This window comes from Tetranychus urticae, chromosome 1, assembly GCF_039701765.1.
Source record: "Tetranychus urticae isolate SD_2017Ah chromosome 1, NJAU_TeUrti_SD_1.0, whole genome shotgun sequence".
Classification (NCBI taxonomy): Eukaryota; Metazoa; Arthropoda; class Arachnida; order Trombidiformes; family Tetranychidae; genus Tetranychus; species Tetranychus urticae.
Window position 1 is genome coordinate 22,475,686 of NC_142958.1, and position 14,335 is coordinate 22,490,020.

The window sequence follows — 14,335 nt, forward strand, 5'->3', positions numbered from 1 at the left end:
ATTACAAGTTGATTTTACTTGTAAAAGTGTTTCAAGTGAAATCAATCAGTTCTGTAACTTGATTAGATTATAATCTGATAACAATGAGGCAACTTGTAATTAGGATTCTCAAGTAAAAGTTGAACACTGGTTACCCTGGAAACAATTATGGACTATTTTGCACCTTGAAACGAGTTTTATCATGAAAAGAGAATCCAAAGGAGAACAAAAAAAGGTGAGAAGGAAATTCTTTTCTTCTTCTCAAGGGAAGAAATTAAATTTTCTTAAAGATAAACTGTTGCTAATTAAGTGACTTGAATCACCATGAAAGAAGGAAGGCAAATTAATCAGATAACAGCTAATAATGAACATGATAATATATCATGAAAAGTGATTCCAGTAGATTATCGCAATCGAGTTAACAGAAGAAAAAAATTGAATATTTTTTCTCTTCTCATTAAAACTTCAAGGTGTGGTTCAGTTGGAATAATGAATCTGGTAATGATTTGAGGGAAATTAGTTTTTCCACCAAAATTCTGTAAATTTCATATTCCAAAGTAAATTTCACTTCATTTACTGTTATTCAGTAGATTCAGGTTTACATGGAAAAAGGTATTTTGGATCGATAGAGTTGGACATTTCACTTGGAGAAAAGTAAAACTTTTATTGGTCTTCATTACATGATGAACTTGTTAGCATATTATTGAGTTGAATATTGAGTTTGGAGAAAAAAAAGTTTTCACATGAAATGGTTTCACTCTTTCATGAGTCTTTTCAATTTCTGCTTTTTTCTCCATTCCTTTGCTCATATTTGGAATGGTCAAAAGCGTTGAGCATGAAAGGACAAATAATACTTGAAATGGACATTGAATTGAAATGATAAAGAAAAGAGGAAAAGTAAATTTTGTGAGAAAAGTTGAAAGACTCGGAGAATTTGAATTTAATCTTGAAATTTATGGAATTTTTATGAAATTACAATTTTCCATGAAAATTTCACTCTTTATTTGATGGTGAAAAAGGAAGGATGAAAAAAAGATGAAACAATATTTTGAAAGGTTAACCTTTGAAAGATAAATAAATGTAATATTCAATTGGAAAAAACTTTTTTTTCCATTTTATTTCTGGTAAAAGTTTCCACTGGACAATGGACAGTTACAGAGGAGATGAGATGAATAAGAATGGTAAATTTATCCTGTTGTTGGAAATTATTTCAAAAAGAATCAAATTTAGAGCGAAAAAGAAAAAAAAAACGATGAACATTACTTAAGGCGTTTGGAGGATGAAAGTTTTCTAGTTGACAAAAAGAGAGAAAATGTTGAACTTTGGAAAAAAAGAAATTCTGGACACTTGAAGAATTTTAATTCAGGTAAAGTTATCCCTTATGATGAGTAAAGTGGTGGACAAAATGAAATTGAAAGACAACATAAGATGCAAAAATCTGAAGAGAAAAAAATTCTCAGATGAGAAAACGAAATGAAAGAAATAATTCTTTTCCAAAATTCAGTCTTTTCCAATTTCCATGATTTTTCCAACTTCTATTCTTATTGCCAAAAGCCAATTGTTATCATCAGTTCAGTTCAGCATTTCCCTGTTAACATTGCCTTTTCTTCACTTTTCAACCTTTTCCTTCTTTCCCGAGGTTTTGCCAAAAAATTGAAGGAACCCAAAAATTTGGATAAATCTTTTCTCGAATCAAGCGTAACCGTTGCTACCTTGACAGGGAATGATGAAAGGTAAGAATCGGAAAAATGTAAACTCAAAGTGATTCCATGGTTTGTAAGAGAAAAAAGGAAAAAAGAAATAATCTTTTCTCTTTTTTTTCTGCATTTACCTTTACCTTTTTGCAGATTACCTTGCAATTTGTTTACTTGAATATTGCATTCAATTTATTATTGAAGCAATTTTTTGCTTCTTCTCCTTCACTTTATCGAGTAAAAGTCAAAATTTGACATTTCATTGCAATTGTAATCAGTTTAGTTGGTTTTACCTTTTCAGATATTCATTGACTAGAAATGATTGTAAAATTAATTCTCAACTCAATAAATCTCTTTTCGCTGTTTAACTTGAAATTGTTTTTACCTTTTCTTGTTTCTCTTCTTCTGTTCTGTGTCTACCTTTCATTTCATTTTACATAATGTTTTATCACACAACTTTGATTTTCTTGTTAAGATTATTATCTGTTATCGTAAGCCCGTTAAACGGCCGAAAACCAATGAATATTATTATCATCTTTTGCTTTATTTGATGGACACCAACCGAGAGTGAAACATTTAAACTCAACTAACATGAGATTTACCTTTACCTTGACCAAAGTTAAATGTTTCAAAGATTAAATGCTGATCAATTATATCTTTTGCCCGTTTCCATACTTCTGTAACCAGTAATTACAGTCCAACCATATTTCATTATTTACCTCGAGATTCAATTCTCATAGTCTATTACCGTCTTGTCCTTCAGTAAACTTGCCCAAGAATAGGCGGTAAAGTAAACTTTGAAGCAAAGTCTTTAAATGCTGAAATATTGCTCCAAAAGTCATCGTTTTTTTAATCAATTTCATGTTTCCAAAACTTTGGTAGAATCTGCAAAATTCAGGAAATTTTTGCTACCAAAAGTTAAATCAATCGGAGAAACTCAAAGCTTTGGAAGGAACAACAGAATTTTAAATTGTCATGGATTTTACTACAAAAATTGGAATGGATTGGAATATGGAATCCACGAAAGTTTACCGAAGCTGAATGAAAACTCGAAAATTATTCTTGCTCGATTCAGAAAATGAAGAGTTTTTTCGAGTCTTTTGGTGCAGATTTACAAAGAACTTGAAATATCGATTTTAGTGAAATTGTAAAGTTTGATTCTTTTATGCAAAGATTGATTTTCAATTGGAATTGCATGGCAAAGCAATTGAATTTTGGTAATTTTCGCAGAACATTTTTTGTACTGAAAATTGATTTTGAAAGTTGATCATTTGCTTTGATTGAGTTAATTGGAAAGAAAAACTCGAAATTTGTTTACGAATAAAATGTCCATCATTTTCACCCGGACAACCTGATATTAGCATTCCTGTGACTCTAAGTATATAATTAAAGTGATGTTTAATGGTGAGAGTTTCATTCTTGTTTAAAAGTGCGAAATGAAATTGCAAATTGAAACCATTTGATATAGTTAATTAAACTTGAAAGGTTGATTGAAAATGAATGCAAATGAATTGACTAACATTGCAACTAAATGTTCAATTTGAATCTACTTTTTTGGTCCAATTTAAAAAGTGTGTGAACACAATTTGGTCTTAATAATGAAAAGTAAAAAAGTGATGGCAAGCAAAGAAACATTTGGAAAACGATAAATAGTAATTGAAAGAAGAGCAAGAAAACTGAAAGGTTAATCAATTGATTCGCCGTTTGTCTGTCAATTTAAACATGTAAATTATGATGATGATGATGATAATGATAGGACTTGAATTATTATTCAATGGTCAACTCGCAATAGTTTGAGAAGTAAATTGAAAGAAGGTAAGAAAAGAAAAAAAAGTTTCTCTCAGAGTATTAATTAACATTCTCGTGATGCATCCTTATTGTTGAGGCAAGTTTTACTTAAAGGTAAATGGTAAGTATGAAAAAGGTGGGGAGGGATGAGAAGGATGATGAACAAGAAGAGAGGAGGAAATGAAAGTGAGACCATGAGAGAAGAATGGCAATAAAAGAAGTTCAAGTTGAAGCTGAGCATTTCGGTGGAATGGCAGGCAAAAAGTGAACAGATAAAGAAGCCAGGTTAATCAGGTAAAGATGGGCAAGAATAAAAGGTTGCTCATTGCTGGTCAAATGAATGAAGATGTTGAAGATGGCCAGGATGATGATCCAACCAGTGAGTCAGTTTAATTTGATAACTGTCATTGAGAATTGTAAGTCAAGAAGAAGAGAGAGAGAAAAGTTTACTTCATTTTTACCTGCCTTTTTTTATTACTTTTTTCAGTTCTGTTCGCTAATTTTATTTTACCTTTTTCTGCTCTTCTCTTCTTTGAGCCGACCAAGTTCACTTTCATCATCTACATCATCAAAATCATCTCTTCTCTCTCTGTGTGTGTTTCCCTCAATTCCTTCTTCACTTTATGATGTTAAATCTTTGCAAATTAACCTTTCAATTGCCTGAAGGAAGGTAACAAACTCAGGAGGAGATCTTCTTCATCTTCCACTTTCTTTCTGACATTCGACTTCACATCATCAACTTAACCTTTTCATCTTCTTTTTCATCCTTTTCTTGGTTCTCTTTTTTTCTTGCATTTGGCTATTTGGCTTTTCTCTTCACTCCTCTTTACTGTTTACCGGGCCAAGTAAACCTGAATCGCCATTTTTCTTTTCACTTCTCTTCACATCATCATCTTCATCAGCACCATCTTCATAATCTTTATCCTCATCTTTTTTGACTTTAATTTTCACTCTCAAGAGAAACTTTTGACTTTACCTTTTTCGCTTCTCTTTTTTTGCTGTTGTTGTCTCGCTCAAAGGTTTACTTTTTAAACCCATCATTAGACTGTCTTTGGTTGTTGGTTAACAAAGAGGATAAATGAGTTGCTCGGCTTTTAAGGAAAAAGGGTTAATCAGGTAAACTCAACTTGACAAGAGCACCTTCTGTGCGTCACTAAAGGCTTTCCTTGTGGTTGACCAGCTCATTAGCCTTTAGAGATTGCAGTTTTGCAACTGAAAATCCCATTGAAATGGTTTGCAAGAAAAAAGGTTTGTTCTTGTTCAAGTTTGAGCCCAAAATTTTGGGCATAAGTTGAATGGAAATCAATCAATTTAAATGTCTAACCAAATTGACATAATTATTTTCCATCATCATTCACTTTTCTCATTAGCTTTTCTTTGCTCAATTTTGCACAGTTGAAAGGCGATCAGAAAAAAAAGATCACAATGCGATCTTTTCTCAATTGCAAACTCATTCTATTACACTGTTGATATTATTGTTTTGCGTGAGGAATTATCATGAAATATTATTGATACAAGTTGATTTAAATTACTTTTTTTTCTTTCTCTTGCCATCTTTCTACCTTTTTTTAATCTTCTTTTACCTTCACCGAATAATGAAATGCTGTTGATTCCATTGAAGATCAATATTGCAAGTTTATTAATATTATTAATAATAGATAATGTTTTCTAATGTATCGATTGGTATTGCGATATTGATGGAAAACTTGTTTGCTTTATCATCTGAATAAATAACAAGGTTGAATGTTACCTGTTTGAATAAAGGTGAATATTGAAATAATAAACAAACAAGAAAAAGTTAAAGGTAAACAAGGGCAACAATGGAAACACTAATGTTGATAGTTAACCGAAAGTTTAATTATTATTGTTGATAAACTTATTCTCATATGTAAACAGTTTGTAATTGTTGTTGACAATTGCAAAGTTATTTTACCATTTTCAAAGGTAAACCAAGGAAAAAATTTGTATATCAAATGAAGGTAAAAGATGGTTGAAGAGAGAAAAGCAAAAAGCAAAAGACTAAAATTTGGAGAAGAAGAAAAAAAACTTTTCGCAAAATCTTTTTCTATTATTTAGCCAAATAAACAGTTGCAAATATAACGATGATAATTCACCTCAAGAGGATTATTTACAGAGAAAGGAGAAGAGAGTGAAAAAAATGAGTTTGGAAGATGAGGATGAGAAATGATGAGAAGAAGAAATTGCATGAAATTGTAAACCAATAGGAATACCTAGCCGAGTATATTTATTCAAAGTAAATTTGTCTATTATTATATGTAAATAAAGATGAAGAGAGATGAGAAATTGTGATGATAATGATGATGACGAGGGTTATGATGTTGATGATATTCAATTTGGAAAAGAGTAAAAAAAAGAAAAGTTCATCGATTGATAATAATAATGGTTCAGAGTAGGACTGTGAGATGCATTTGTTGGTCGGTAATGATGTGGGTTGCTGGGTTGGGTCTTCACATGAGTCTTGCTACTTCAAGTGTACAGTGAGATTTATCAGTGTTAAGTGTAATCATTCATTTACCAGGCAAATACAGTGAGAATCTTAATATCACATTCAACTACCTACAATGAAGATACGTCAGTGAGAGAGAGAGAGGAAGAGAGAGGAAGATGGAGGAAAATAATTTAAAATGTAGAGAGTTTAATTGTTTGAAAAATGATTTCAACTTGTGAAATTGTTCGCTCAAATGGTAGTCCAAGCGGACATTTGAGGAGAGTTGGAAGGAAGGAAAACAAGAGAAGCAAAAAAGAGATTATTTATGAAACATTAGTATCTTATAATCATTATGATGATCATCATTTGCTACTATCAAAACATCATCATCATAATCATCATCTTGAACCACCACCACCAGCAGCAGTAACAACAACAAGAGCCAAATAATTGTTGCCCTTTTACCGCTCATGTATATGTGTATGTGTGTGTGGATGTGTGTTGCTCCAAGCAATCGGCATTGCATGATCAGCATGTTACACTGGTTCAGTTGCAAAAAAAGGGTGTGTTGAGAGACTTTGGACAGAACTTATTACGACTATTTTTTATTTTCATTTTGATGTAGCTGCACCTAAAAAAGAGAAGCAAAAGAAGAAGAAAAAAAATATTAACAGAAAATATTAAACCAGCAAAGAAGAAGCAAAAAAATTGGAAAAGTTTAAATTCCTGTTGCTTCTGTGTTGCTCTGTGCTTCTGTCTCTTTATGCACATAAACTCTCCTCAGGCCATTTCAGGCCAACTTCGGGGTCGATTCCAATGTTTTCATTGCCTCATCTTTCATGTCCTCATTTAGTTTTTACCTTTTGTTGATAAAAGTGTCTCTTTACTTGCACAAACCAAATGCACAAATTTGACCATTTTTTTTGCTCCAATCCAAACCAATGTTCAAGATTCATTAAAAATCCTTGTTCAATCATTTTTACTTATCGTGTTGCTCCAAGTTAATTGAATGATTCAATGATTAAGTATACCTTTTAATGAGATTTCTACCTTTTCCACCTTTCCTACTAATCAAATGCTAGTCTTTTAATTATACATTTTTTTTACTTCTCTTAAGACAAAACCAATTGATCAATCTTAATTGAGTCAACTTAAACAAGTCATTAGTTAGTCTATTGTGGCCAAAATGGATACTAATCTAATTTTAAGTTAATATTTATTAATGATTGTTAACTTTCGCTGGTTGATTGTTGGTGTTGCTGGGCCAATTATTTGGACTCAAATTGTCTTGACTCAAACACACATTCATTAACGTTTCCTTTAATTGTTGGTTTCATCTTCAAGTTGGTTAATTGCATTGCGCATTAATGAAGGCCCTTTACTTTTGCGCTTTGTTTTTTTTTTGGTGAACAACAACAAGAAAACTCAAATTGACTGGAAAAGTCAAAAAGATCATTAATTAATTGATTTGACGAGCTTTGCTTACCTTTTTACCTTCCAATACAACTGAAAATTCATTTCAATTAAGATTAATTGCTAACTATATTCAGTTTGTTGCCTAACATTATTATTTCAACTTACCTTTTCTTCAACAGACTTTGCAACATTTTCATTTTTACATCATTTCTACCTGATCATTGCCAGGTAAAGTTGAAGGTAGGATAAAAAAAGGTATTTCTTGTTTCAGTAAAAGAGAGGAAAAAAATACTCGTTTTTGGGTTCTTCTTGTTTCAATTTTTGCTCCAACAAATGAAAAACCTGTTGATATCAGTTTAATCTGTATTGACTGGATGATGATAATAATGATGAGGATAAAGATGAATAGGGAAAAGGCAAGAGATTAATGATGGAAAAGGCATCGGTTTGAAAAGACATTTAATTAACTTCATGTTGTTATTTAAATTTAATGTTGTGTTCAAAAATTATTAATGATATTGAGCTTCAACATGATCATGTCAGTTTATTTTCCTCTTTTTTTCTGTGCTTCAATTCATTTTCTTTGGCATCAAATCAAACATTTTGGTGTCTCTTTCAACAGCAACTTTTCCAGTCGTAAAGTTTTTTGCTTTATCCGTCAGTTTTGAGCCTTTAAAGAGTTGAGACTTGATTGTTGCCAATTTTTGTTTTGTTTAATCATTTGATACTTATGTGGCTGTGCAAGTGCATGATAATGATGAGACTATGAATTGACTGCTAATTGTTTTACAGAATAGACAGGAATAGACAATGAATTAAGTTACAAACGAAGCATGCAAACAGCTAATTACAAGTTTAACAAGCTCAAAATATGCATCTCAAGTAATGATATCTGATTCACTTTTTGAGATAAATTTCAACCTCAGAACGATTCTTTGATTCTTTTTTTAATCATTGTGATTTTTTCTCAACTCTTAGCAATTTGGTTAAATGGTTTTGTAAACTCGTGTTTTTTGTGTTCGACAGAAATGTGATCTTACTAGAGTCTTCATACAATATTTTTTCGGTTTTAATAAAGTTTAACACTGATTTCGGCGGCCAAAAACAAGGAATTCATTTCAGAAATTGGATTTTCTAACTTTTTTGAAACAAATTTTTGAATGGAAAGTAAACTAGAGTTTAGTCAGACAGTGCCATCTGTAGATGTTGATTTGAACAACTACATTTTATCACAGTTTTACCGCTATTCTTGAATGGAGATCTTCATTTTGAAAGACTAATTTTCATATCAGTTTTTTTGTGCTTATTAGATGAAAAATCAACCGATCAATTCAATGTTACAGTTGATTACCAGATACTGTCAGGAGATTTTTCAATGGCCCTCAATCTTTATTATACTCTCATTATCTGGGATCTTACTGTATATTTATTTGAAAAAATTTCTTACTGCCGATAATAATTTAAGTAAATATAATATTGAAAAGTTCAATGTAAAACGCGATATTAAAATATTTGAAAATTTGTTCGAATCAAATTACGCGCTTCAAAATGTTGCGTCACAGACGAAACTCACTGCTAGGAGGCTGACAGTAATTCACATTTCTAATTTATCAGTATTTTTGTTAATAAATAAGTTGATTATTCAGTGCAATTCAACCATGTAATTTCAATGTGTCATGAAGCTCAATATTCATTATTCACCCAGTTTTTAATATTTTCAATTATTTCTTAAACATTTTTTTGAAATTTTATTGTTTACACTCATCACCTGCTATCATAGAAGTACATAGCAGTTTACTAAATTCATTTTTGATTTACAAACGAGAAAGTGTATGGATTACATTGTGACTGTACCAGTAATATGGAGTGCCCAGTTAGTATTATCGATTTATCAAATAGATCATCAGACAAATGGTATAACTTATCAGCCTTACTCAGTGAAACAATCAATTCACTTGAACAATCACTTCTGTCGTATAATTTAAAAGAGTTATCACTCGATGTCAAAGAGGATTATCCATTTCCTAGCGATAGAGATGCTGTTATTGAAAAAACTAAATTATCAGTTATTAGTGAAACCCTGGATTCGTTGAAAATATTATATAATAATTTGGAGAGGTGGAATGGTATTGTAATGCGTTCAACTGAACTTTACCGTGGCAGAGATATAGATTGTAAAATTAGAGCGAAGATGGAACAACTTGTAAATGATTGTAACGACACTTTTGATTCACTAAATAAGAATGCTAAATCTCCATATGACTTGGAAGCCATTCTGGATCCTGATTATTTTAAACGATCATTGAAAACTCATCCAACTAATGACAAACATGATAGAGCTCGCTTGTTCATTGAACTTGCTCAAAGTGAGTTAGGAATTATCAAAGAATCTTCTAAAACAAATGAAATGCAAAAAGTGATTTTGACATTTTATCTCGATAAGTTGAAAACGTTAAAAGATCAAATAACCTCTTCCTCATTGGTAACCACAACATCTACATCCAAGAAAAAGTCTAAGTCATCTAAATCCAATGAGATCAACAAGATTTGTGAAATTATGAGGAAATGTCAACGAATAATCAAAGACGTTTATGGATTGATGAAAATTTTAACTTTCAAAGATTATTTCAATGAAAGTCATGAAATTTTCAATGTGATTAATGAGAAAGGCTGTGATGCTATTTCTGATGTTTATCAATCCATAGAAAGAAAGAAAATTAATTGGATTAAAGAAGACAGTGAAAATATAACTCGAGCTACATGTCGAAGTGGTGCATTACGAAGATTGAATGTTATCTTAAAATTGACAAAAAAATTGGATTCATTTAAAGATGACTTGGAGTCGTCATATATTATTCTTGGACTTAAACACATAGCAACTGACACTTTACGTGTAAATGTTGCCTTCGGAAGTGTTTACGATAGAGCGTACGATCTAACATTCAAGATTTATCCACCTTATAAGCCTAGAGTTGATGTACCTGCAAATTTTACCCGAAATGACCCAGTATATGAAGAAATCCATGAAAAACCTTTTAATGGACTTTTTATTGTCTATTTTCATATACTTGAATATAAAGAATACATGGACTCATTAGATTGGAATCCATTTCAGCACCGCAAGCCACGGGAACTGACTCAATATTTGTGGCATATGGAATGGCTTATTGAAGCTGCCATGAATGGTAATACAAAATACGTATATGATAGTTTCAATCAAGATGAATTGTTCAAAATAATACTAGACTTGGCTGATCATTACCTGATGACAAAACAAAAGATACATTACGATAGAGAAACTTTAGAGTATAGATTTGACCGTTTCAAGCCTTTAAAGCTATATAAATTCCCGGAAATAGCTAAAATATTCAATTCAAAACGCAGATACAAAGGAGGGGGTCTGAGGGAAGTTCTAGCTGCTAAATTCGATGGGCTAATTAGTCAACTCAACTGTAAAGTTACAAATAGAGGACAGTTGATCGTATTTGAAAGAGCAATGGTCATGATGAAACGATCTATATATTTATTCAAGATTATAAGACGCGATGTCTGGCCTTATAATAAATCCGAACAACTATACAACAAACTCGTAGAGCAAGCCGTTAACGAATACTTTTATGCTGCTGAGATTGTGGTTAAATTACTTGACTTATTGCGACCAAATCGTCGAGTTACATTTAGTTTCTCTGCAAACGGACCTTTCACCAAGAAAATAGATTCTATTGGATTGAAAGTGAAAGATGAATTCTTGGAAACAGTCAATTCACAAATTAAAACTCTTAAAAATCAAATCAAAGATAAAGAAGCTGATCTGGAATCTGTTAAACATGAAAAAACTCAACTCAAATATTTGCAATCTATTTCAAATAGAACAAAATCAATTCCAATCAAAGAACTTGAAATGACAGATGAAGATAATATTGAGATACTCCGAGAGATTGTTGAAGAATATGAATTCACCTTTATTAATTATGGACTTGTTGAAATTTCTTAATCAAATTAATTTTATGTCAAATGATATTCCAATTGAATGAATTTAAATTGAATTTTTCTTTTGTATTATTCAACTTGGTTTGTCTGATATTCAAGCAAAATAGGTTGAGGGCCTTTTGTTGGAAACAAACTGTCATAATAAATAGTACCTTGATTGCCTAGTCAATAACCACCTAATCACATTAATATTTAACAGTTAATTGACTCTTGATTTGTACAATATTTTTTCAGTAATAAAGCATTTGTACAAATATAGCAAAATGATCAATCTGAAGATTTTGCAGACTCAGAAGTTATTTGCAGGATTTTTTCATCGAATTTCAGGGATATGGTAAAAAATGAACAACTGATGGCTTTAATTGAAATTTTTAATTTCACTCAAAAATCAATCACAATTCATTGAATTAATGAAAGTCATCTCAAGCAACTTTACTTTGATTAGCCTCCTCAAGATGGCAACACTAATGCTTAAAAAATGTATGACTGGATGAATGCGTTTCCAGACCATGTTCATGTTGAACTATTCATGACTAGATCCACATTCATCCAGGCAACCAATTGATTCAAACCCAAATTGGAATGAAGAAGCAACGAATGAAGTTTTATATGAAAGGTAACTACTAATGAAAGACATTTATACTCTATTAAATTTTCTCTATATCTCTTAACTCTTATAAAGTGGTTGAACTTACACTTATAAAGTGGTTGTTAGTGATAAATCTACAAAACTCATTTTCTAAAATTCTCTAGGTTCCAGAAAGATATGTTATTGGTTGGTCAGGAATTTCATGAAAAAATCAGTTATTAGAGTAAAGTTTGGTATCCTGCTAAAAAATATGTAAAACAAGCTGTGAGGGATCGTAAAACTGTGCATCCCTCTGGAACAATAATTGATTTGAGTCTCAATGGAGGTTTACCATGGAAAGAGCATTTATTCGCCGTGGAAAAAGAAATGGACATTGTCGGAGAGATAAAATTCGCCATATTCCAAGATCTCAGCAAAGATTGGAGAGTGTGCTGTGTTCCTATATTCGCCAAATCATTTACTCTGAGAACCCCTCTTGATATTGAATGGCGAGGTTTAAGGGATGAAAAGTTGTCCCAAGTTAGCGGTATTCCTGATTGCATATTTGTCCATGCTACAGGTCTCATTGGTGGAGCTCGAACTAGAGAAGCTTGTGTTGCAATGGCAGTAAAAACTCTAGATTCAGCAGCAAAGGAAGAGTCGAAAGAGTAACATAGTATTCTCTGCCGAAACGTTGTTGAGAGAACTTACTGGTGGTTCAAGCATATTAAGATTCTAAGCTTGTGCGCGATCTGGACTCCAGTTCTTCACTTATTTAAATTTCTGTTTTTCACAATTGTTTCTAATTTTGTGATTAAATCACTATTTACAGACTCATAAGCCAAAACGTACAATAGTATGATGCTTCAGTCGTTTTACACATTTCGACATATTTGATACATTTAAATTTCAGTAAAGTACCAGATGAGGTGAATACTGTGCAGACAAAAAACAAATGGTATAGACAATTAAAAAATGATTTTTTTTACGACAAACGGTATTAAAATGAAAAATAAAATTAACCGTCTATAATGTTTAAAACCTTTCAAAACATTTCCACCAAGACTCGTTGGATAGCCAAGTTTTGTTTCTCGAGAAAATATTGATGTAAAATCAGATAATTTATTAAATCTCATCCCGATCCCAGTAACTAAAGCAAGTAAGGAAAAGGCAAGAATCTTGTTAAATAACAATCTTCAACTCTTAAACCTCAACACCTTTTACATCTTTTTTTATCATAAACGTCCTCAATTGACTCGAGTCAAATATCGTTTAATATCAATTATAATGACAATTATTATGAGACAAGGGAAAAAATGAATTGTACATTTGTTGGACAAAAAAATCGGTATCAAATTGTCTTCGATTTTTGCTGTCGATTGAAAACTTTTTTGCTTAACATTTTCTTACAATTATACAGTTTGCCCAATAAATTCAACAGATGCCGCTCAAGAGTTGAGTAGCGATAAATTAACGGTTAATTGTTGAAACTTGTTTTCAGCGTTTTTTGCCTCTTAAAACTTTTCAACTCACTTAATGTGTGTTACCTCATTTCAACAGTTGCAACCATTTTTGGATAGTTTTTGGAGTACGCGTTTGGACCAAAAAGTTTTCTTAAGTTCTCCTTAAAACGTGTTTTCACCGTTTTGTCCGGTTGAACCAAAAATATTGTTACGACAAATATTAAATTTAAATCAACCACGAAAGTGTCCCAAACAGTCCAAGGTGCGGATACATGTTTCGGCAATGTTGTTCAGTGTGACAACGTTGACTTTTGTTATTTTAAGTGTAAATACAATTAATACCATTGGAGAGAATCAATTTAATCAAGGATCATATTTAACTTTAACCAATGATGATGCCAATCAGCCAACCAATAAACGGATTAATCCAACTAGCTCTAATGACGATTTTAAAGGTAAGAATCAAATTAATCCAACAATTTAATTCAACAAAGTTGAACAAAAACAAAACAATTCCAAACCAGAAAATCAATGGAAACTCAAATTTTGACTCTTGACCAACAGTTTTTACCAAATGTTTTGACTTCATTTTTTGATCAATTTTCAATCAAACTGGAAATGTGTCTCAATGTGTCAAATCAACTTCTGTGAATAATCATCAAACTAACCAGGATTTTATGATTCAGTGATTAATTCATCAATCTTGATCATCTCATAATCTGGTTAATCTTGATAATTTTGGTAAACCTTCTGTGTTGTGTCTCTAGCAGAAGGTTAAATTGAAGGAAAAAACATTTTTTCCATTTTTCTTTTTTCTCTTTGCAATTTTTTTCTCATTTACTGGAAGCTTTTTTTCATTCCCAATCAAATTAATATACATTACAAAATTGTTTATCACCATCATGATGATAATCTTGAATCAGGGTAACCTTGAATTCGTTGATTATCCAGCTTAACTCTCCACCCTGTTGATATCATGAAACTTCAA

At 31.5% G+C, this 14,335-nt stretch overlaps 1 protein-coding gene across 1 annotated transcript in view; it reads left to right on the forward strand.

Moving 5' to 3' along the window:
• Nucleotides 1-13,422: 13,422 nt before the first annotated feature.
• LOC107362466 (uncharacterized) overlaps nucleotides 13,423-14,335 on the forward strand; it is a 43,188-nt gene continuing 42,275 nt past the window's right edge. The window contains exon 1 of the mRNA XM_015929540.3: nucleotides 13,423-13,802. Within this exon, the coding sequence (XP_015785026.2) occupies nucleotides 13,631-13,802 (172 nt within the window). The 5' untranslated portion in view covers nucleotides 13,423-13,630. The remainder of the gene's footprint in view (nucleotides 13,803-14,335) is intronic.